This window comes from Amaranthus tricolor, chromosome 8 (assembly GCF_026212465.1).
Source record: "Amaranthus tricolor cultivar Red isolate AtriRed21 chromosome 8, ASM2621246v1, whole genome shotgun sequence".
In the NCBI taxonomy this organism is placed as follows: Eukaryota; Viridiplantae; Streptophyta; class Magnoliopsida; order Caryophyllales; family Amaranthaceae; genus Amaranthus; species Amaranthus tricolor.
This window is the reverse complement of record NC_080054.1, coordinates 7,636,064-7,662,907: the sequence shown is the minus strand read 5'-3', so window position 1 is coordinate 7,662,907 and position 26,844 is coordinate 7,636,064. Positions and strand designations below refer to the sequence as shown.

Genomic DNA, 26,844 nt, shown 5'->3' with positions numbered 1-26,844 from the left:
TTGGTTGACTAAGAACAGGAGGGTCGTGCGATATTTGGGTGGAACATGGATTCCTCACAAAGAGAAATTTGTGCGTGCGTGGACGAATGACTGTTTGCACTTGGGTAACCAGACTACCAGTAGAGTTAAAAGCCAACACTCGTCCGTCAAGTACTACCTGGGTAGTGGTAATAGCTCATTTAATACCCTCTTTAAAAGGGCACACGCACAGATAACAAATCAGCAATCGAGGATAAGACAAGCTATGCAGGAATCTATGAATTTGATTTCAAGGACGCCGCGGCTTAATTTTTTGAGACCGTTGTATCGTCATGTTTCCATATTTGCCTTGGAACAATCGATGATGGAACACAACCGGATGTTAAACTTGGGGGATTATGTTTCTGACAAATGCGGTTGTGTACTTCAAAGAACCCACGGATTACCTTGCGCGTGTTACTGTTACTTGTCAATCAGGTCTCATGGTTTGTTGTACTTGGACGATATACATCCATTTTGGAAAACGTTAAAGTACTTAGAGGCAGAAGAAGACGCCAACGAAGAAGTACGACACGCAAATGCCGATGATAAAGAGTACTTTCAATCGTTGGTGGATGAAGTTTTAAAAGCCGATCCCGCAGTTGTACGACGAATGTCTCAGGTACTTGAACATTAACTACACCCTGATGATACTGATATACCTGAGCCACAAGCAAGTCCACCGAGGAAGGAAAGACCAACGACAAGCAGAACCCTCAGGAGAAACAAAAAAACGTTCGAGTACAGTAGATCATCCTCAACGGGTTGCGAATCCAGATCTTCATCACGCGGGAGATCTAGTGGTAGATCTACCAACCGATCAAACCAATCGTCAGTTGGAATTAACTTCAGTTTCAACTTATCTGGTACACGTATTTCCTTTCCTATAATCATATATGTTTTAGTTCAATTGAATGATATTAATATACTGTTATTTTTTCAGATGGTTCAGCAGGTCGTGATTTTTCACTTTTTCAGTGGCCAAATCACATCCCGTATATTCTTCCGCCGTACCTGTTTGATTAGATTGATGTTATAGGTGACAAAAACTGTGGATTTAGAGCTATTGCCGTCACAGAGTTAGGGGGCGAGGAGGCATGGCCTCTTTTACGACGTACAAAGAGTTTGGAAATGCAAACGCATAGAGGTCAATATGCACGCGTGTATCTATCAGCAGAGTTGGTGGAGAATGCTATATACAGAATTTGTGCCCATAGCAAAGGACCTGCCCCGTATATTCACTGGATGAAAATGACAGCATTGTATTCTGCAACAACGTTTCTCAACATTGCAATTGCGTATTATGGCTCTGCGGATGGTAATCCAATGTATAATTGTTTAGTGCTTCCGGTAAGGAGAACAGGGGGAATGCATGGCGTTAATAAACTTGTACATATTCTTTGGGTGAACGGAAATGATTATGTTTAGCTTTTAATGAACAATGATTCATCTCCACTGCCGCCAGTCCAGCAAAATTAGAGAGCAGCAACTAACAATTCATGTAGAGATTTAGAGAGACAGTATCACAATAGTATATCTCTTTAGAATAGACTGTGCGGCGTACAACGACCACAACATAATAACACCGCCGAAGATGCAGTCAATTTAGATACTCCATAGTACAATGTTGTGTAGTTATTGTGTTGTTGTATTTATTGTACTGATTGTACTTAGTGTTTTCATTTTATTAATTGTATTCATTGTATTTATAGTATTCATTCCATAATTAAGTTCGTGAATAAATATGTTAGTAAATCTAATGCAACGCGTAATAATAAAACCAGTTACAGCCGTGTAGAAATACAACACAATATCAACAAATTCTTCCTCAATACAAAGATAAATGTCTGTGAAGGGCTGTGATCTCTAAACTCTTGCCATTCGGCAAACAAATCTCTAAGTTCATCCAAATACAAATCAGCAGCTTGTCTTTCACGGGGCGTCATATTAACAACAGCTGGCATCCTTAGCAATGACACGAGTCGAGTTGGAAATTCAGTTGCAAACTGTACAAATAAAACACTGGTATTACCAAAAAATTAAACAATAATTTCGGTAATGACACATAAAAATGAAACAGATAAATAGAAACATTAACGTATTCAACTCTGTTATCCGCTGCACCAAACGTAGTAGTAGGTCCTTCATCGGGGATGAGAAATGTGTGGGAAGACACTCTAAACCAGTTGATATACTAAGGGACAGCCTCTGATGGAACAGATGCTCGACGCAGTGCCTGATCACCAACGCGGGCACAATAGGGGAACCTACTCCACATCTCCATATACATAGACGGAGAAGCGAATGTCACTGAATAGGAACCCTGTGCCGGTCGCAGAGCTTGGGTAGGTCTCAACGGAGGGGGGGGGGGGGGGGGGGGCGAATAGCCTGTACAAAACCAAGCTATCTGACTGTCCTCTTTGGCAAATACACCTCCACGATATCAAAACAGGTGATACCCTCGATATAGGCGGTGCGTGGGTGCTTGTTCAATAAAGCCCTAGGAGTAGTCATGTACGGAGTCCATTCCACCTGTTTACAAAGAAAATTAACATAAACAACATAATATAAAATTAAAATAATTAGTATAACGATGTGTGAGGTCATGTACAAAACCTGTGTCTCTGTCATGGAGTCCAGTATACTCCTACAGTCTCTCAGTCTGCTCAGCTCACGAATTGGCTTCTGCGGGGACCACATCTCCGCCCTAGTCTTGTTAGGCATATCAGCTTGACGAGGATGGGGTTGGAAGGATGGGAAGTACTCGTAAATCTATGTCTACAACAATGTCAGACAACCAACAATAGTCTTGCACCCAGTCATTGTCGTCATACCCAGTTGGCGATACATGTAGCCAGCGTCACTACACGTCTGCACCCCAAGCAATCTCATCCTGATCAGCAGTCACAGCATGCAACATCCCTGAATTTCCAACCCCTTAAACGAAACCAGAATCGTGAAGGAAGGGAGAAAATTCGGGTGTTACTTAAAAAGAAAAGGGAAAATACTTAACATAAACGCTAATGATTAATTAAAAAGGTGAGTGAGTGGAAATTTCAGCAGCATCTCGGTTAAAACTGAGGATGTGTTAAGAATATATATATATATATATATATATATATATATATATATATATATATATATATATATATATATATATATATATATATATATATATATATATATATATATATATATATATATATATATATATATATGATTAACATGATTAAACTAATCTAAGGCCTATAACGCCTTTCAAAAGAATACGTCACGACGGAATGAATCATCGTCGACTTCACAAATCGTCAACTCTAACGAGGATCGTGGTTCCATTGTTAGCGCATCGATCTGACGGATACTGAAGGAGTATTCTCCCTACTGTACATCCAAAACTACGCAGCGGATCTATGGATCATACGAGGAGTCACATGACTCCATACAAAAGAAATTTTACAACCCCAAAAGAAAACTTTACAAGTATTTTAGAAGCTACAAGCATTTAGACAATTTATACACAATTATTACGATCATACTCCGCTCTTTTCCCCAATGCAAAGCAAAAGTAGCTCCTATACCTGTCATGTCAAGCTATGATCCTCCTACTGCTCAACATAATGACCATAGTCAAATGTGTCATAGCAGGAACATCATAGAGAGTCATGAGCAACAACAACAAACACGTACACGTCAGTTTTCAATGAACTTATAATAATTAGAGTCATGGAACAAAACTATAGACAACATTATAATATGGCAATAGCCAGTCTACTCATCTATCTAAACACCTCTATATATTCATACTTTCTCTTTCAAACTATTAATCTCTCGAAATATATTCAAGGGTAGTGAATCCTTTCTCTATTCATGGCATAGTGACGCGACCAAGGGCGTTATCGGCCATCCGGCGCCCATGGCAAAGTATGAGCTCATGCCCCCTCCAGCTGACCCTCTTGGGTCCTACCTTCGAGAAAAACTAACACGCTGGGGTACTAAACCAGTGAAGAGGCCACCATATTGGGGTTTTCAAGCCCCGCATGGTATCGCTTCGGTCAAGGGGCGGTATCGGCCATCCGGCGCCCAGTGACCCAAGTTGCTCATACCCCCCTTACGGTGGTCCCGTCGAACCTAGGGGACTATTAAATCAACCGGACATAATCCAGTTAAGTCACGCCAACTAATCATACATCAAGGCTCAATAAGTAGGAATTCACTTCGATACCACACACAACCATGGTGCGTTCTCTACTATATTAGAAGTAGGTTCTCATAGTCTCCTAGTGTTTTCATACTACTTGCCTATTTCACTATTATGACTATACGCTAGCATAGTTTACTTTCTGGCGCTCTATAATTCTAATGCAATGCATATAATCATGAATATGGATAATACTTTGAAACAATGAATATGATAATCAATTACTGCATGTACGTACCTGCGAGCGTCACTGCACGACCACAAGTTACAAAAATCACCCAACTAAGGGTCTACTTTCCTCTTATAAATTGGGAACCTATACAAGTTAGGAATAGATATTATAAGTTCTCTTAACTACTTTGTCATACCAGCTAGAAACCAAGGTAACCATTATCATCCATTCACGACAAGTTTTCAATTACTTCTAGCACGTACGCATCTCATTCAACACCAAACATAATTGTCCGTTCAACAATAACACAAGTTTTTCCATTGGCAAAGAATAAAAGGATTATTTCGACTATTTCATTATACCAACTAACTTTGAGTTATAACGGTTCACATCATCTTAATATAAAGCGACGATTCACACTTAATGTTGATGTAGTGCTAATATGACGACAAGGACGAATCTTAAGGTTATCACATCGCAATATCATTTATTATATTCTCCAAAGCTAGGAAGAACTAAAATCAAGACATCATACGAGTAACTTTAATAATTCTCAACAGTTGACACTATGTTCATGGCTTTTCACAATTATGTATTTATGATTTCAATAACAATCTAATGAGGTATTAGTAACTCTCACAACTAAACCACTAACAATTAGCAAATACTACTCCCAATTAACAACCAAAACCGTTTCCATAGTTAACTATAATCAAAATCATTATTAATTACCACAACAATAATCAACCAAGTCTTAAAACAGTTTATAAGGTTATTTAATTAATCACCACACCACCAAAGTAGCATACAACACACACCTTACTAGTAATCTCATTTCTAAATCAAACTCTAATTATTTCATGTTCAAAGATAACACTATTTCTATTACCTATGATAAGATTAAACCAAACTAATACACAATCAACACACATCCCATAATTTCTAATCACACTTCAAACCTTAAGTCATGAATAGGTTCAATTCATCAATCAAACTCTTACCCACAAAAGAATTCAATGAAAAATAACACAAAAATCAACATCACACTCATAAACTTTATAAAACTTTTAATTGAAAACAACAAGAGTCAAGTAGAAGAAGAGGAGATGGCTTACAAAGATTAAAACTAGCAAGAATGGTGAAGAGGAGGATGAAGGTCGTCGTGGTGGTGCATGAGAGCCAAGACTGGCTGGAGAGAGCCTTAAATCGAACAGCAGCTGGCGGCTGCTCGTGGGTCGGCTGCCGGCTACTCACAGCGAGGGAGGAGGGAGGAGAGAGTGTGCTGCGGTGGCCGCCTGTAGAGGAGAACAAAACAACGCGTCCCGCTGCTGGTGGTGGTCACAGTGGCGCGGCTACTGGTTGCGAGGAGAACGAAGGCGTAGCTGGATGGGGAAGTAAGAAGCAGCGCTGTAACACCCCAGAATTTCCGACCCCTTAAAAAAACCAAAACCGTAAAGGATGGGAGGAAATTCGGGTGTTACAAAAAAAAAGAAAAGGAAAAGATTTTAGATAAACGTTAAATATTAACTTTTAAAAGGTGAGTGGAAATTTAGGCAGCATCTCTTCTAAAAATCGAACATGTGGTAAGGCAATTAGCACAATAAAACATTAAACTAATCTAAGGCATCATTGCCTTTTAAAATCTCACACCACGGCGGAATGATTCGTCGCCGGCTTCTCAAATCAACATGCCAAGCATGGATCGTGGTTCCAGTGTCGACGTTTGCGTTTTAGAAAGACTTAACTCCTTAAAACCATTCAGAGTTATATACTACGCAGTGGAACTACAAATATACGAGGGAAGACACAAGGCCTCATAACAAACATATACAACCAAGGTTTACAAAAGATAACCAAAGCTACAAAATCGAAAGATAGCGGTACGACACAGGTAGGCATGGCCACGGGGCGGGTTACCCGGAACCGAACCGGTCCCGAACCGCTTGGAACCGGATCCGGAACCGGAACCGTTTGCGACAGGTTCCGAACCGCCCCGAACCGCGAAACCGTGAAACCGCTGGAAAAAAGTTGCCAGAACCGTGAAACCGCCGGAAAAAACCGTCGTGAACCGGGTAAAAAACCCGCGGTTTGGAACCGGAACCGGTCCGGGAGAACCGGTCCAACGGTTCCATGGAACCGGTTCTGGAACCGGAACCGGAACCGGTCCAGTTGAACCGGCTCAACGGTTCCGTGGAACCGGAACCGGGACCGGTCCGGTTGAACCGGCCCACCGGTTCCATGGAACCGGTTCGCCAAAATATGACCGTTTGTTACCGTTAACTAGCCGTTGCATTCTCCTCTATATATACTCATCACTTTCAATCATTTTCATTCACAACTCATCTCTTCTCTTACTCTCTATACTTACGCTCTCTACTTAATTCTTTAATTACGCAATTATTCTCTTAATTACATAATTAGTCTTTTAATTATTTCTTAATTTAGTTAGTTACATAATTAATTAATTATTTATTTCTTAATTCTATATTTCTATTATTACTTTAATATTATCAATCATGTCTTCATTTTGTAAAAAAGCCACAAAAAAAGTTACTAAAGTGGCAAAATCATTGGGAGGTTCCAGTTCCTCCAAAAGAAAGGCCACTTCTACTCCATCGGTATCAACAACACCTTCCATTAGTAACTATAATTATGAACATAATTATCCGGAAGGGTACGACCCAGAGTTACATAATTATGCAGAAGAAGTGGAAAGAGAAATACAAATTGATGAAGAAGAAGAACAAGAAGAGGAACCAACGACCCCAATTGGGATACATATATCTCGACAGTCATCAACAAGATCACATGAAGAACAAGGAGAACAACAACAACAAAGACACGCTCGTGGTAAACGAGTCAATTTCCAAACTATCGGTTAGTTTTATAATTTTATTCTTCAAATTAATTAAACTTTAAATTATTTATTTATTTACTTATAGTTTTATAATTTTAAATTATTTATTTAGATGAAGATGAACCAGTAAGACAACCTTTTCCGGCAATGCCACCTCCTAGTGGTAGAGCTGTTTCACATGTGTGGTCGTATTTCACAAAAGAACCAACCGAGAATCCAGATATTTTCTTATGCACTTGTCAAATTTGTGAAAGTCAAGGAGTAAAGCCCTTAGTTTCATACAGTTTCGCCAGAGGTAAATACTTTTTAAGTTTTTATACATACATAATACATTCATACATTATATATTCATATTTTATAAACATTTATTTATTGTGTTTTGTGAATACGTGTTAGGTGGTGGTACGGGATCTTTTAACAAACATTTGGCAAAGAAGCATGGAATCACAAAAGAAACTCATGCAGCAAGCGGCAGCGGGACCACATGTGGAAGCCGACAGACACAATGGGACATTCCCAGCACAGGTATGCCTTTTAGATATAATCGTAATGACATGATTGATGAATTTTCTAGGTATGTAATTTGTGATGAATTGCCTTTTAACCACGGTGAAAGTAGGGCATACGAGCGTCTCACTAGAAAAACTTTGCAACCACAATATAGAGCAATCCCTAGGAGCACTCTTAAAAGACGCACAATTAAATTATACGAATCAATGCGCTATGAATTAGTTGAAATGTTTAAATCGTTTAATGGTAGGGTTAGCATAACAACTGACATTTGGTCTGCTCCCCCACATTTAGAACCTTATATGTGTGTAACAGCACACTGGATAGATCGAAATTGGATTATTCAAAAAAGAATAATTGCTTTTGAGACAATGCCAGAAAGACATACCGGTGAAAACATAAAATATAGATTAGTAGAGATATGTAGAGAATGGAACTTATTAGATAAAATATTTTGTTGTTCAACTGATAATGCAACCGCGAACATTAAATGTATAGAACTTTTGTTTAACGAACCTGCTTTTAGTTTAATCCTTGGGGGTAGCTTATTACACATACGTTGTTGTGCGCATATAGTTAACTTATCTTGCCAAGCATGCATAAAACAATTAAGTGATTTATTAGAACCAATTAGGGATATAGTGAAGTGGCTTAGGATCGGAAAGATAAAAAGACGATATAAACAATTATGTGACCAATACCAACTTAAAAAAGTGTATTGGTCATTAGATACTCCTACACGTTAGGGCTCAACCAACGATTTATTAAGAAAGGCGATTGCTTATCGTCCAGTAATAACACAACTATATAGTGAGTGTACAGATAGTTTCATAGCTGATGACACTTGGGAATTAGCTATAGGTGTACATAACATATTAGAAGCGTATGACCACGCGACTAAGATTTTTTCTTATGTTTATGAACCGAACGTTCACTTAGTAATAAGTGAATGTATTATTATTTTTTATCATCTCCTTAAATATACACATGAAGATACTAACCCAAAATTGAGGCCGATTCTTGCAGATATGATGGAAAAATGGAAGACATATTTTACCGATTTTCCTTATATTTATGGAATCGCAACCATTTTGGACCCACGTTTTAAAACTGAGGTCCTTACTAAAGTAATAGGATTTTATTACCAATCGTTAGATCGCCCGTCTACTGATGTACATAATTATGTAGGAACATGTAAAAAATATTTAGCAGAACTCTATGATTTTTACGCTAGTGTATATAACCCGAAACGCGATATGTCTAGGCGTGCTAGCGTTTCGGCACGTCCCTCTTACTATAATTCGGTAATAGCTAACATAATGAGTCAAGATGATAGTTTTGTAGGATCATCTTCTTCTTCCTCGACCTCATATTTAGAACTAGATAGTTATCTTAAACACCACTTTGAAATAGACCAAAGTATCTATAATATTTTGGAGTGGTGGAAAGAAAAATCTGTAAAATTTCCCATTTTATCGAGAATTGCAAAGGATATCCTTGCAATTCCCGCGTCAACAATTGCGTCGGAGTCTGCTTTTAGTGCAGGTAGAAGAGTTTTGGACGAAAAGCGATCTCGTCTTGCTCCACATAGTATTCAAATATGTGTTTGCAAGAAAGATTGAGATCAAGCGGAGATTCGAACACAAGGACTAAGGAATGATGATGATCAAGACGACGATGATGATCCATGGATGATGATGGATACATTTGCATCATCGTCAGGAGGAGAGTCAGCGGAAGCATCTAACCAACCACATGATGATGACGAAGACGAATAGGATCAATCCGACAAGCGACAACGATAAATCAACATTCAACAACTATAAATAAAAGGTATGTCAAAGAACTACGTGGGCTTTGATTCCTTCGGGATACGTAGGCAGCTTAGTATTCATTTGGATACTAGGTTCAAGTCCATTTTCTCCCTCTTTTTTTATTAATCATCTTTATCGACATTATCATTGATTCGTTTCTTATTAATTTATTTTTTTCCATTCTTTTTAGTAAATATTTCAATAACGATGACAACTTGACATGCAATGAATTTCGCTAATAATCAAGTAATCATCAAAGGTACGTCCGCAATATTATAGTATTTTTTTATTATACAAATATTTAATGAAAAAATAAAAATGGAATCGATGGTCCGACCCGCCCGTCCCGTGAGTTGGAACCGCCGGAACCGCCTCATGAACCGCCAAGGAACCGTTTGGAACCGCCCGGAACCGGAACCGGAACCGGAACCGTTCGCGACAGGTTCCATATGGAACTGGAACCGGGTGGAACCGGAACCGGATGGAACCGGACCAACCCGGACCGTGGCCATGCCTAGACACAGGTTATGCTCCACCCTCATCACTCTCCCCCAATGCAATGCAATGCAAAAGAAGCTCCAGTACCTGCTACGCCTGTCTATGATCCTCCTGCTGCTCGACATTAAACCAAAGGCCAATGTGTCATAGCAGGATAATCATAGAAGGTCATCAACAATCAAACATAAACACAAACACGTACACGTTAGTAACTAGCATCAAATATAATAAGGCCAACTACTAGATAACATTATATTATAAAACAACATAAGATGATTTCATAAGACGCAAGCACAGATAGTAACCGTTTATCGGCCACTTATACTTCTTAATTTCATTACGTGCTTTCCAACCCGAACCATGTGTTCTTGGGTAGAATGCAGGTCTTCACGCTCCTCTTTTCAAACATAAACTCTTGCAACCCACGTATAGTTCGACTCGACCAAGGCATTAACAGAATACCTAACACATGACCTTATAGAGCTTGTAGGTAAGTGTGATCATAGTCTGTAATACCCTTGAGATAACTTAACTTAGGCACACTTCTCACTAGTATAAACTATTCTATAAATAAGTAGATGTTCTATCAATGAGTAAATATTCTATCAAAGAGTAAACATTCTATCAATTTAAGCTTTCTATCAAAGAATGAACCTTCTATCATTAAATAACTTTCGATCAACGAATAAACTTTCTATCACTGAATAACTTTATATCAGTGGATCTTTTCTCTACTTCCTGGTATAGTGACACGGCCAAGGGCGTTATCGGCACCATTGGCAAAGTATAAGCTCATGCCCCCTCCAGCTGACCTTCGGGAAAAACTAACACACTGGGGTACTAAACCAGTGAAGTGGCCACCATATTGGGGTTTGCAAGGCCCGCATGGTAACACCTCGGTCAAGGGGCGTTATCGGCCTTCCGGCGCCCAATGACCCAAGCATGCTCATACCCCCCCTTACGGTGGTCCCCTCGAACCTCACCTAGGGGACTAATATAACAACCGGACATAATCCAGTTGAGTCACGCCAGCTAATCGTAATCTAGTACCTTATCAGATGGGAATAACTTCCACTCAACTATTAATGAGCGCCCTGGGATAGCAGCGCGCCAAAACCCACTGAGCCACTCAATAGAATAGGAAAATCACCTATAAGGAGTCATTCTAACTCCGATTAAGGCATATTCTAATTCTTAAATAAATAAGGGGGTGGTTCCCGCCTTCTATTAGCACTCTCATTCTCCAAAATATTCTAAGCGCAAGGATTTCATAGTCGATAGCTCTTCATATAAAGTGTACTCACTAGTACTTCATAGTTTCGATACAATGCATACTATCAAAATAAACAATAATGTCTTAAAGCAAATTGCATATAAGGGTTAGTTACTGCGTGTACGTACCTGTAAGCGTCACTGCACGATCAAAAGTCACAAAATCACCCGACTAAGGCTCTACTTTCCTCTTACAAAAATGGGCACCTATATAAGTTATGAGTAGAACTAATAAGTTCCCTTAACTACTTTGACATACCAAACTAAATACCAAAGTAACCGCTATCACCAACTCAACATGAGTTTCCGATTACTCTAGCACGCACACAACTCAGTCAATACAAGTCAAAAGCATTAACTCAACACAACATAAGTCTTTTCATCAATTTAAAGTAGAAGTATGTGTGAATCGTTTCTTTACATTAACTAATTTTGAGCATATCGGCTCATGTTACCCAAAAATAACTAATCACAACTAAATATTATAATTTTAATATAACATTAATATAATGATAAGGAAAATCTTAGAGTTATCGTATCGGGATATCATATGTTACATTCTCCAAAGCTATTAAGAAATATAGTCAAAACAACACGACAATTAACTTTAGCAACCATCGAGGATAAGTTAACATAATGCTCTTGGCTTACGAATAACATGTATCTATAACTTCAATAACAACCTAATAAGAGTATTTGTAATTTACAACAATCAAACCACAACAATTAGTAACTATTATTCCCAATTTAATCAATCAAAATCACTTTCAAAGTCAACTAACATCATCACCATTACTAATTATTCACAACAATAACCAATCGACCAAATCTTAAAACAACTTTTAAAGTTATTTAATCAATCATCACCAAAATATAGTATAACAAGCACATCATTGGTAATTTCGTCTCTAAATCCAAGCCCTAATCGTTTCGTGTTCAAACATAACATATTTAATTACTACCCATACCAAGATTCAAAGAAACTAATACAAAATCAACACACAACCCATAATTTCAAATCACCCTTCAAACCCTAAGTGATGAACATGTTTAATTCTTCAAACACTCTTGCCCACAAAAAGATTCAATGAAAATAATACAAGTTCAACACTTTTCATTCATATTTAAAAAACCTATTTCATAAGTACATTCAAATCATCAATCCAATTCTCACTCATTACAAGATTCAATAACAATCATAAAAAGTTCAACCCTTTTCTCATAAACTTTATAAAACTTTTAATTGAAAACAACAAGAATCAAATAGAACAGGAGATGGCTTACAAAGTTAAAACTATCAAAAAGGGGAAAGAGGTAAGTTAGGGTTGTGGTAGTGGTGGCACGGGACCGATCCAGTTGGAGAGAGAAACTGAACACCGTGGCTGGCGGCACGTGCAGCAAATGCAGCACCTCAAGCTGCTGCTGCCGTGGCTGTTTAAAGGGGGAAAACAGCTGCGTCACAGGGAGGAGAGAGGGAAGACCGGTGGTGTTGTGGGAGACCGTTTTCCGCCGCAGCTGGGCTGCTGGTTGGTGGTCTCGTGGCTCAGCAGTGAGGGAAAGGGGAGAGAAGAGAGAAGAGAGGAAGAGAAAAGGTGTGCCGTTTTTTTTTTTGAATGGAACAAGGAGTAATGCTCACTTAAACCCTAACCCATCCTATATATTTTATTTATTTACTTGTTTATTTATTTATTTATTTCCCTGGATTCATCTTCTTGCGAGGCCCAACTAAGAAACTCACCTTTGTGTGCTCACACATTTTAATAAAATAATTATTTTGATTCAAACCTCTTTATTTAGAAGTCGTAATTGTATTTTTAATATAAATATATGTTAATATTTAAATTCATATACGAAAGGAATTTATTAAAACTACTTCAAAATTAATTTAATATAATTATAAAATACCCAAAAGTCATTAAAATATTAATTAATAACGTCAGAGAATCTCGGGGTGTTACAGACTACCCCGCTTAAAAAGAGTTTCGTCCCCGAAACTAGAGTAATAAGAGTACAATTCCTGAAAATTGTATTTCTAATAACTCATGAAGGTGTTTTAACGATTTTAAGCTCCATAATTGACTCAAGGATCGTGACTTTATTGACACTATTAATAAAAGGATACTCAATCTATTAGAATATTCATACATATCTCATTTCGAGTATTATAATTACCTAAATTAAATATACACCCAATCAAGACATGTAAACAAAAATCATACAATTGACTCAACATGATCAATCAGAAGCATGAAAATATCACACCAATTGATTCATATAATCAATCAATGCATGTAGATATCACACAGATAGGTTCAAACAATCAATCAAAAGCATGTGAGTTTGTAATAGGTTGTTATCATAGAAGCGAAAATGCGTGAAAACGCAGGAGAAATGCGTGTAAACGCGCGAAATTCTAATGCATTCTACCCCCATAAAACTTAGTTACGACCCCGTAACTCATTGACCTCGAAACATATGCAAGGATAGTGTGGTTAGACCATAGAACTCTAATTATTTAATATCTCTGATCTCAGTACTACACACCTTAGTATCTAGGTCTCAATATGTTCTAGTAAGACAACTCTCCTCAATGTGCCTTTTAAAAAGTGTATCACTTGAGCTCTTAACAACACGAAATGTCCTGTTATCTAATGTAATTCCTCAAACAACCTTTCCACTTCTACGTGACCACCTAAAGTCGTACTTTTTTGATAATCTTGAAATGTAGGGAATAATTAACTATTATAATTTAAACCATGAATGGGGGTAAAATATCAAAACAACAAAGTCCTAAAAGTAAAGTGCACGAAGTTGCTCAACACTTAACTCATATCACAATTACACACCCTAGGCCTGAGGGTACTTGAATCTTACAAAACTGGTTGTTTGAGGGTATTTTTTGATAATCTTAAATCTTACAACACTTAACTCAACACTTAACCTCACACATTTTAATAAAATATTGATTCGAACCTCTTTATTTAAGAAATCGTAACTATATTATATATATATATATATATATATATATATATATATATATATATATATATATATATATATATATATATACACATATATATATATATACACACACATATATATATATATATATATATATATATATATATATATATATATATATATATATATATATATATATATATATATATATATATATATATATATATATACATATATATATATACATATATATATATTTATATATATATATATATATATACATATATATATATATACATATATATATATACATATATATATATATATACATATATATATATATATATATATATATATATATATATATATATATATATATATATATATATATATATATATATATATATATATATATACATATATATATATATATATATATACATATATATATATATACATATATATATATATATATATACATATATATATATATATATATATATATATATATATATATACATATATATATATATATATATATATATATATATATATATATATATATATATACATATACATATATATATATATATATATATATATATATATATATATATATATATATATATATATATATATATATATATATATATATATATATATATAAGTTAACATTTAAATTCATGTATGCAAGAAATTTATTAAAACAAATTTCAGAAATAATTAAATATTATTGTAAAATCTTTAAAAACTATTTAAAATATTAAATAATTACGTCATTAAAATCTCGGGGTGTTACACAACAAGTATAGGGTGAGGCCGCATCCCGACTCTAGTCTTATCCACCAGTAGCGTGGAACCCATTATAGCCATGTAATACGCAGTAGTCTGAGTCTCAAGAGACTGAGAACGGTAGCACAGCTGCAACATTTCACCAACGTTAATGCTCCCGCAGGTGAAGTACCCCTTCGTACGAAGCTCCGACATTCGCTCCCCAAACAGATCGACCAGGCCAAGCTTCCAGTCACCATCAACAGGTTCAGCGGGAAGTGAACCGTCAATGCCAACTCCTAAAATGCGTTGCACGTCGTGCAACATTATGGTCATCTACCCCTATGGCATGTGGAAGGTGGTTGTATCAGGCTGCCACCTCTCCACAAAGGCCTTAATAAGAGCACTATCAATGTGCTGGTGCATTATGTATGGCAGACGACCAAGAGGAGTGGCAGGTAACACCCCGTACAACTCATCAAACATGTCCTGCAGTCTGATGATCGCCTCCAATGTCCTCTTCCTAGGGCGATAATCTAAAATCGGAGGCATACACTCCGATCCCTTAAATATAACCTTCGCTACGTGCCCACCGTAGCTGGAATTGTTTTCGAAGATTGACTTGAGGTCTGACTATCATCAATTGAGAATAGCAGAGAGTGATGTACCCAAGACGGCCTTTAGGACTCGCTATGGGCATTTTGAGTTTACAGTGATGCCATTTGGGCTGACAAATGCCCCAGCAGCATTCATGTGTTTGATGAATCGGGTATTTAGTGTATGCCTTGATAAGTTCGTTGTGGTCTTCATTGATGATATCTTGGTGTATTCAAAGGATGAGGGAGAGCACGAACAACATTTGAGGCAAGTGTTGCATATACTTCAGGAGAATCAATTGTATGCCAAATTTTCTAAGTGTGAGTTTTGGCTTGAAAAGGTATCATTTCTGGGGCATTTTGTATCCAAAGAGGGAGTTACCGTGGATCCAGCTAAGATCGAGGCGGTGAAGGATTGGCCTACACCGAAAAATGTGACCGAGATTCGAAGCTTTCTGGGTTTGGCTGGTTACTATAGAAGATTTGTGAAGGATTTCTCGAAGATTGCCCGACCGATGACTAATTTGATGAAGAAAGACAAGAAATTTGAGTGGACTGAGGAGTGTGAGGGAGCCTTCCGAACATTAAAGGAGAGATTGACTACTGCACCGGTTTTAACCCTTCCAGACAGCACATCTGAGTATCTTGTGTGTAGTGATGCCTCGAAAAATGGGTTAGGGTGTGTGTTGATGCAGATCGAGAGATTATTGCTTATGCATCAAGACAACTTAAACCGCATGAAGTCAATTATCCGACTCATGACCTTGAACTAGCAGCCATTGTCTTTGCCCTAAAGATTTGGAGACATTACTTGTATTGAGTGAAGTGTAAAATTTATACTGACCATCAAAGCTTGCAATACTTATATACACAACAAAATTTGAACATGAGACAACGAAGGTGGCTAGAGTTGATTAACGACTATGACGTGGAGTTTAATTACCATGAGGGTAAGGCCAATGTGGTCGCTGATGCTTTGAGTAGAAAGACCAATCATTCCTTAGCTTCCTTGACTGTTCCTAGAGAGTTGCAGAGAGACATAGAAGGATTGAATCTCAAGATTGTACAACATGGGGAGCTAGAGTCCCGGTTGGCAACCTTATCCATCCGACCTTCAATTTTTGAGGAAATTTTAACAAAGCAAGTGACTGACTCCTTATTGGAGAAAACGAGAAAGCAAGTTAAAGAAGGGAAAGCTGAAGGATTCATGATATTCGAGGATGGTAGCATTCGATATAAGGGTCGATGGTGTGTACCTTCTACTTGCACAGAGCTTAAGGAGAAGATATTGACAGAGGCTCATAGCTCAAAGTACTCTATTCATCAGGGAGGAGATAAAATGTATCAAGACTTGAAGCAGACATTTTGGTGGTCGGGGATGAAAAGAGATATTGCTGAGTTTGTTTCCAAGTGTTTGACCTGTCAGAAAGTAAAGAGCAAGCATAAGAGGCCTGTAGGTTTACTTCAACCTTTGGATATTTCTGTATGGAAATGGGATGACATATCCATGGATTTTGTTTTGGGTTTACCGAAGACTAGATCGGAAAATGATACGTTATGTGTAATCGTGGATAGACTCACCAAGAGTGTCAAGTTTATTCCGATGAATAATTAGTGGGATATGGATCAGTTGACTCAAGCTTACCTTAAGAATGTTGTACGATACCACGGTGTCCCTAGATCTATAGTGTCTGATCGTGATACTAGATACGTGTCGAAATTTTGGGAAGCATTTCAGAAAGCATTGGGTACAGAACTTCTTAGGAGCACATCTTTTCACCCGGCTACTGATGGGCAAACTGAACGCATGAATAGGACACTTGAAGATATGTTGCAAGCAGTAGCTTTGGATAGGCAAGGATCTTGGGATGAGTGCCTAGACATGGTAGAATTTTCATACAATAATAGTTACCAGGCAAGCATCCATATGGCACCTTTTGAAGCTTTATACGGTCGTCGTTGTCGTAATCCAGTATGTTAGGACGATTTCAGTGAATCTGTCACTCTAAGACCGGCTATGTTAGAGGAGATGAGTGATCAAGTAAAAATGATTCGAGAAAGACTTAAAGCGGCCCAGGATCGACAAAAGTCCTACGTAGATCTTAAGAGGAGACCTGATGAGTTCGCCGTAGGGGATTATGTGTTATTGAGAGTTTCACCGATGAAGGGAGTCATGAGGTTTGGCAAGAGGGGGAAGTTGAGCTCAACGTTTATAGGACCTTATGAGGTCAAAGAGAAGGTAGGAAAGGTCGCCTACGGACTAGCATTACCCAATGAGTTGGGTAAGGTCCATGACGTGTTTCACATTTCGCAGTTGAAGAGGTATGTTTCCGATAAATCTCATGTGCTAGATCCCGAGTGTAACAACCCGACTTACCGTTGACTGGGTAAACAGGGTCATCACGGGGATTATTTCCCAAGAAACTTAAATCATATCCCAAAACCTGGGCAAAGGAACCACCAGCTGTATTACGAAACCAACACAGCTAAATCTTAAACGAAATATCTAATCTAAACATAAAGTAACCATACAACTCACTACAAGTCTATTATAATCAACATAATCAAAACTAATCAGAACTAATATACATTAAACAAATTTCCTAATACAAACTATAAGCTTCCACGGCCTCAGTTCAAAGGAACATCCTTAGCACTCTCATCAACATTGCTAACCCGATTATTTCCGACCGGATCCGATCTGTAATCAGCTAAAAGATGGAAAAAACAAGGAATCAGAACCCAAAAACAATTAGAACTACTTCGAAAGTGGCCAAAACAGAACGTTCAAATTCCGGACTGAAATTTCAATAAATATCAAACTTTATGCTAGAAATCAAATAATCCAAAAACCAATACTAATCAACACTAATAACCCAAAAACCAATACAAATCAACACTAAAAAGAACCCAAATAAAGCCTTCGAAATGGATGAACAAAGAACACAAAAAGATTTTCAGATCTTTCTTCTTTAATGGAATAAATTCTACAAATATATATTGATTTTACATGTAATTTCCGATTAAAGATAGCTAGGGTTCGAAAATTTGAGAAGAAAATCGGTTATTAAAGATGAGTAAAATGAAATTACACATAGAAATTAAGAGATTTAATACCTTAGTTTGTTTACACCAACAATTACAAGAAGAAGGAGGAAGAAGATGGTGCCGGTGCTGCTGTCGCTCGAAGAAGAAGAAGAAGGAAGGAATGAGAAGGAGGAAGAAGGGGAAGGGAATGACGGTGAAGGAATACGTGAAAGAAATGGGAATTGGGGAAAAAGTTTCTGATTTTTGGGTATTAATTCCCCCCCCCCCCCCCTTTTATATATATATATATATATATATATATATATATATATATATATATATATATATATATATATATATATATATATATATATATATATATATATATATATATATAAATATATATATATATATATATATATATATATATCATTATTATTATTATTATTATTATTATTATTATTATTATTATTATTATTATTATTATTATTATTATTATTATCACTTAACCCACTTGATTCACGGTAATTTATAATTAATTTAAAGTCTAAAATTATTTTATTTATTTTAAATTCCCGAATGTCACATTCTACCCAACTTAAGAAGAACTTCGTCCTCGAAGTTAACTCAAGTCTCATGCACAAACTCAAATATCCAGCTATCATTCATATCATAAGACTATGTTACCCAATTACTCATACTTATGCATTGAAAGAATCTATATAACTCATACAACTATGCGAACTAATCAATATTTTAAGGCTTAGCATTGCTAAAACTTAATATTATTTTGAAATGTTATGATTCTACCCAACTTAGAATGAAGTTCGTCCTCGAACTTAACTTTATAAGACTAACGAGATGCAATACATATAAAACGATAAAAATATAAATACCTAAGCAAATAACCAAGGATAATTGCGTCTCATGGCATCCTCTGCCTCCCACGTGGCCTCTTCGGTAACGTGATTAGACCATAGCACTTTCACAAGTGCTACACTACCTCGACGAGTATCACGCGTCTTCTTATCTAGAATCTGAACGGGAGTCTCTTCATACTGCAAGGTGTCATCCAAGGTTAATTGTTCGGGTTGAAGAACGTGTGAGTCATCCCAGATGTACTGCCTTAGTTGAGATACGTGAAACACATCATGCACTCTATCAATAGAAGCAGGTTTCGCAAGTCGATATGCGACCTCGCCTATGCGCTCAAGGATCTCGTAGGGTCTAATGAATCTTGGACTGAGCTTACCTTTCTTCCCAAACCTCATCACGCCTTTAGTTGGTGAAACTCAAAGAAAGACTTTATCTCCAACTTAAATTCAAGAGGTCGACGTCGTTGATTTGTATAACTCTTTTGCCTATCCTGAGCTGCTTTCATCCTCTTGCGTATCAACTGACTTGCTCGATCATCTCCTGAATCAAAGGCGGTCCCACAGCTACCGTATCCGAACTATCATTCCAACATACAGGGCTACGACAACTACGACCATATAGTGCCTCGAATGGTGTTATCCCAATGCTCGAATGATAACTGTTATTATATGAGAACTCTATCATATCCAACTTATCGTCCCATGAACCACCAAAATCTAAGACACAAGCTCGTAGCATATCCTCAAGTGTCTGTATAGTCCGCTTTGTCTGTCCGTCTGTAGCTGGGTGAAACGATGTGCTCATTCTCAACTCAGTACCCAAAGAATCCTGTAACTTTTGCCAAAAATTAGACAAGAACCGAGCATCTCTATCTGAGGTTATATCTCGTGGAACTCCGTGATGTCTCACCACTTGCTGTCGATACGCTAAGGCCAACTGATGCTTGTTCCAGGTGTCCTTCATCGGAATGAAATGTGCCGATTTTGTCAATCGATCAACTATGACCCAAATCATATTGTTGCCCTTTGTAGTCCTCGGTAGTCCACACACAAAATCCATAGATATCGATTCCCAATTCCATTCGAGTATTGGCAACGGATGAAGTAAACCTTGAGGTCGACGGTGATTAATCTTGACCTTCTGGCAGGTTAAGCATTTGGCAACAAAATTAACAACATCCTTTTTCATACCATGCCACCAAAACGTTCTCTTGAGATCTTGGTACATCTTGTCAGTGCCCGGATGTGTGGAGAAACATGAACTATGCGCCTCTCTCAGAATGCGAGTACGTAGGTCGGAATCGTTAGGCACACACCATCTATAGTCGTATCGCAAACTGCCATCCTCATGAATACTAAAATGTGGGTCAGGTGTTTCTACCACTATGGAAGCCTTCTCAATCAGATGTATATCTTCAGTCTGTTTCATCCTTATCTCCTCAAATAAATCAGATGTCACGTCCATCATCGACGCTACTGCCCCATGCTCTACTGTCTCGATACCCATCTCCTCTATTTCTTCTCTTAAGCGCACTCTAGGTAGGGCATTACATAAACTATATACAGCTTTCCGGCTCAATGCATCATCGACAACATTAGCTTTTCCCTCATGGTATCGGATCTCCAAATTATAATCTGAAATCAACTCTAGCCATCGCCGTTGCCTCATATTCAACTCCCTCTGGGTGAATATGTACTTCAGGCTTTTGTGATCAGACAAGACCTTAAAATTAGTACCATACAGATAGTGTCTCCATATCTTGAGAGCAAAGACTACCGTAGCTAACTCCATGTCATGTGTCGGATAATTGATCTCGTGGGTCTTTAGTTGCCGTGAAGCATACGCAATGACGCGCCCATTTTGCATCAACACACACCCCAAACCATTCTTCGACGCATCAGTGTACAACTCAAATTTTGACTCTCCATCAGGTAATGCTAAATAGGTGCAGAAGTCAGTCGTGTCTTGAGAATCCTGAAAGCTTCATCGCACTGTTCATCCCAAACAAAACGTATATCTTTTCTGGTCAACTGCGTTAACGGTCGCGCAATCTTGGAAAAGTCACGTACAAACCTCCGGTAATACCCCGCTAAACCTAAGAAACTTCGGACTTCAGACGCGTTCTTTGGTATGGCCCAAGTCGAAATCGCTTCCACCTTCGCCGGGTCTACTGATATACCCTCACTAGAAACTATGTGCCCAAGAAAAGAAACCTTGCGTAACCAAAATTCGCACTTTGAGAATTTGGCATACAACTTATATGCCCTTAGACCTTGATGAGAATTTATCTTATGAAGAGAAGCCTATTAAGATCTTAGATTCTAAGGCGCGTAGTACGAGGAGAAAAGATATAAAGATGGTGAAAGTTCTATGGGCTAACCAGCGCACACAGGAGGCAACGTGGGAAACTGAGGATTCCATGCGTGAGAAATACCCACACCTTGATCCTGAGGTTAGTTAGTTACGGGGTCGTAACTAAGTCTTTATAGGGGGGGGGGGGGGGGTAGAATGTGATAGAATTTCGCGCGTTTGCACGTATCTTCTCCTCTATGATACCGACCTATTAGAAAATTGCATGCTTTTGTTTGATCGTGTAGAGTCAATTGTATGATTTTTAAATGCTTTTGATTGATTATGTTAAGTTAATTGTGTGACATTTACATGCTTCGTTTGGGTGTTGAGTTAATTTAGATGATTATGAATGGGTGTTGAGTATAATAGTGTCAATAAGGTCACGATCTCTGAGTTAATTCCTTAGGCATAAAATCTTTAAGACAGTTTCTTGAGTTATTAGAAATATAAATTTTCACAATTAGTACCTTGGTTGCGCTAGTTTCGGGGACGAAACTCCTTTTAAGGGGGGGTAGTTTGTAACACCCCAAGATTTTAATGACGTAATTATTTAATAATTTAATAGTTTTTAAAGATTTTACAAGTATATTTAATTATTTCTGATTTAGTTTTAATAAATTTCTTGCATACATGAATTTAAATGTTAATTTAAAATATATATATATATATATATATATATATATATATATATATATATATATATATATATATATATATATATATATATATATATATATATATATATATATATATATATATATATATATATATATATATATATATATATATATATATATATATATATATATATATATATATATATATATATATATATATATATATATATATATATATATATATATATATATATATATATATATATAAGTTAAAAATATAGTTTCGATTTCTTAAATAAAGAGGTTCGAATCAAAATGATTATTTTATTAAAATGTGTGAGCCCACGAAGGTGAGTTTCTTAGTTGGGTCTCGCAAGAAAATGAATCGAGATAACAATAAATAAATAAATAAACATTATAATAATAATAATAATAATAATAATAATAATAATAATAATAATAATAATAATAATAATAATAATAATAAAAATAAAAATAATAATAATAATAATAATGATAATAGTATTAACAAGTATAAAACCCGTACAAAACCCTAAACGCTTAAGAGAGCCGTCACTTTCCTCCTTCTCCTCCTTCTCCTTCTTTCTCTCTTCTCCCCCTTGCGCCTCCAGAGACAGTGGGCCGCCACCAGCCGCTGCACGGCCCCACAAAAGCACCACCAAGCAGCACCAGAGCTTCCCCTCACTCCTACAAGCAGCCTAGCAGCAGGCGGCTGTAGTTACGCCCCACAGTAGCAGGCGGCTGCGGGTTGTTTCCCCTTTGGCTCCGTGCAGCCTTCCTCCTCCACCACCGTGTCTTGAGTCACGCCACCACCACAAGAACCACTAACCTCTTGACCCATTTTCTAGTCTCACCCATTGTAAGCATCTCACTTTTCAATTGATTAATTTACTAATTCTAACTAGAATCTACCATGTTCATCAGTTGTGTGTGGATTGTGTATTGTATTAGTCTCATTGAATTCTAGTATCGGTAATAGTTAAAAGATTTATCCTTGAATATGAAATGATTAGGGTTTTATTTAGAGATGTGATTACTAGTAGTGTGTGTGTGTGTTTGTATGCTACTTTGGTGGTGTGATGATTTATTCAATAATCTTATAAGTAGTTTGAGACTTAGTTGATTATTGTTGTGGCAATTAGTAATATTTTTGATTACAATTGACTATAGAAATGGTTTTGGTTGTTAATTGGGAGTAGGAGTTGCTAATTGTTATTGATTTAATTGTGAGAGTTACTAATACCTCATCAGGTTGTTATTGAAATCATAAATACATAATTGTAATAAGCCATGAACATAGTGTCAACTGTTGAGATTTATTAAAATTACTTGTGTGATGTCTTGATTTTTGTTCTTTCTAGCCTTGGAGAATATAATAAATGATATTGCGATGTGATAACTTTAAGATTCGTCCTTGTCGTCATATTAGCACTACATCAACATTAAGTGTGAATTGTCGCTTTATATTAAGATGATGTGAACCGTTATAACTCAAAGTTAGTTGGTATAATGAAGCAGTCGACACAATCCTTTTATTCTTTGTCAATGGAAAAATTTGTGTTATTGGTGAATTGACTATTATGCTTGGTGTTGAATGAGATGCGTACGTGCTAGGAGTAATTGAAAACTTGTCTTGAACGGATGATAGTGGTTACTTTGGTTTTTAGCTGGTATGACAAAGTAGTTAAGAGAACTTATAAGTTCTATTCCTAACTTGTATAGGTTCCCAGTTTATAAGAGGAAAGTAGACCCTTAGTTGGGTGATTTTTGTAACTTGTGGTCGTGCAGTGACGCTTGCAGGTACGTACACGCGGTAATTTATTATCATGTTTATCGTTACAAAGTATTATCAATATACCATGATTATATACATCGTATTAGAATTATAGAGCGCCAGAAAGTAAACTATGCTAGCATATAGTCATATTAGTGATATAGGCAAGTAGAATGAAAGCATTAGAAGTCTATGAGAACAGATTTCTAAACAGTAGAGAACGCACCATGGTTGTGTGTAGTATCAAAGTGATTTCCTACTTATTGAGCCTTGATTTATGATTTATTGGCGTGACTCAACTGGATTATGTCCGGTTGATTTAATAGTCCCCTAGGTGAGGTTCGACGGGACCACCGTAAGGGGGGTATGAGCATGCTTGGGTCATTGGGCGCCGGGTGGCCGATACCGCCCCTTGACCGAGGTGTTACCATGCGTGCCTTGCAAACCCCAATATGGTGGCCTCTTCACTGGTTTAGTACCCCAGTGTGTTAGTTTTTCCCAAAGGTAGGACCCGAGAGGGTCAGCTGGAGAAGGCATGAGCTCATACTTTGCCATGGGCGCCGGGCGACTGATAACGCCCATGGCCGTGCCACTATGCCATGAATAGAGAAAGGATCCACTACCCTTGAATATACTTCGAGAGATTTGTAGTTCGAAAGTGAAAATTATGAGTAAATAGAGGTGTTTAGATAGATGAGTAGACTCGCTATTGTCATACTATACTATATCGTTGTCTATAGTTTTGTTAAATGACTCTGATTGTTATAAGTTCATTAATTACTTACGTGTATGTGTTTGTTGTTGGTTGTTCATGACTTTCCATGATGTTCCTGCTATGACACATCTGACTATGGTCATTATGTTAAGCATCAGGGGGATCATAGCTTGACATGACAGGTATAGGAGCTTCTTTTGCTTTGCATTGGGGAAAAGAGCAGAGTACGATCGTAATAATTGTGTATAAATTTTGTAATGCTTGTAGCTTCCATAATACTTGTAAAGTTTTCTTTTGGGATTGTATAATTTATTTTGTATGGAGCCATGTGACTCCTCGTATGATCCATAGATCCGCTGCGTAATTTTTGGATGTATAGCATTGAGAATACTCCTTTAGTATCCATCAGATCAATGCGTTAACACTGGAACCACGATCCTTATTAGAGTTGATGATTTGAGAAGCCGACGATGATTCTTCCGTCGTGACATATTCTTGAAGGCATTAAAGGCCTTAAATTATTATAATTATGTTATCCAATTATATATTCTTGTCACATCCATAGTATTCAGCAGAGATGCTGCCGAAATTTCCACTTACTTACCTTTTTAATTAATCTTTAGCGTTTATTTCAATTATTTTCCTTTTCTTTTTATGTAACACCCGAATTTCCTCCCTTCCTTCACGATTTTGGTTTTGTTTAAGGGGTTGGAAATTCAGGGGTGTTACACTGACAGACTCATCGTAATCAGTATCATCATCACCTGAGCCGACCGTATTACTACGCAGGCTAATCTGGCGCTCAAAGCGACTACGCACATGGTCTAGGGTACTCCAACGTTGGGCCTGACTATGTCTGGCCGCTTGTTCCTGCTTGGATCGCCTGTCAGAACCCGTAACCCCCTTCTCAGTAAACTCGACCTAGAACTATTGCCGCTCAATAACCCTCTAAAAAAGCCTTTTCCTTTTTCTTGATTTCCAGCCATTTACTACAATTTTCATAATTTAAGAAACTATTAATAAAAAATTAAAAGCATAAAAAAATACATTAAGTTTTTTTCATTTTAATTACACCTACAATATTAATTTAATAAACATTTAATTAAATTTAATAAACACTTACAATCATATAAATTATTAACAACTAAAATAATTCACACATATAAACAAATAAACAATTATTATATTAATAAATAATTAAACCACTAAAATTTAATTAACAACTAAAATAAAATTTTATTTATAATTATTATATTAATATATAATTAACAACTAAATTGTAATTAATATATTATTATTATATTAAAAAATAATTAAATATTTAAATAAATTACTTAAATTCAAAATTATTTATTTATAATAATATTATCATAATATAATAATATATTAAAATAAAATAATTTATTACAACATTTATCAAATAATAATAACTTAAAAAATAAATTAAATAAACAAAAGGAATTTCAAAATTCAAAAAAAAAAGTATGATTCGCACAAAAAGTGCGACTGAACCTAGGAGGAGTCTCACAAAAATTATGTTCCTAGGTTCAGTCGCACTTTTTGTGCGACTCCTCCTAGGTTCAGGCGCACTTTTTGTGCGGCTCGTAATTTTTGTTATTTTTCTTTTGAATTTTGAATTACATTAAAATAGAAATTACCTCGAGTTTTTGTTAACGACTCCTCCTAGGTTCAGTCGCATTTTAGCTCCGATTTATTTTAGGTGTAGATTTTGTGTTTTTTGAAGTGATAAAAGTGTTATTGAGTGAGTTTGAAGTGTTTTATAGAAGTTTTAAAA

At 36.6% G+C, this 26,844-nt stretch overlaps 1 protein-coding gene across 1 annotated transcript; it reads right to left on the bottom strand.

Annotated features, from left to right (window-relative positions):
- Window positions 1–18,298: 18,298 nt before the first annotated feature.
- Window positions 18,299–19,965, bottom strand: LOC130821473 (uncharacterized). Its single transcript, XM_057687259.1, has 2 exons — window positions 19,617–19,965; window positions 18,299–18,378 (listed from the first exon to the last, which is right to left on the bottom strand). Exons 1-2 carry the CDS (start codon window positions 19,963–19,965, stop codon window positions 18,299–18,301), a joined length of 429 nt encoding a protein of 142 aa, XP_057543242.1.
- Between the last annotated feature and the right edge of the window lie 6,879 nt (window positions 19,966–26,844).

Coding starts and splice junctions, on each gene's coding strand:
- LOC130821473 (XM_057687259.1), bottom strand. CDS start 19,965: ATGAGGTTTGGGAAGAAAGGTAAGCTCAGTCCAAGATTCATTAGACCC. Junction 18,379..19,616: donor GGCAGAGGATGCCATGAGAC/GCAATTATCCTT, acceptor TCCATCTTTTAG/CTGATTACAGATCGGATCCG.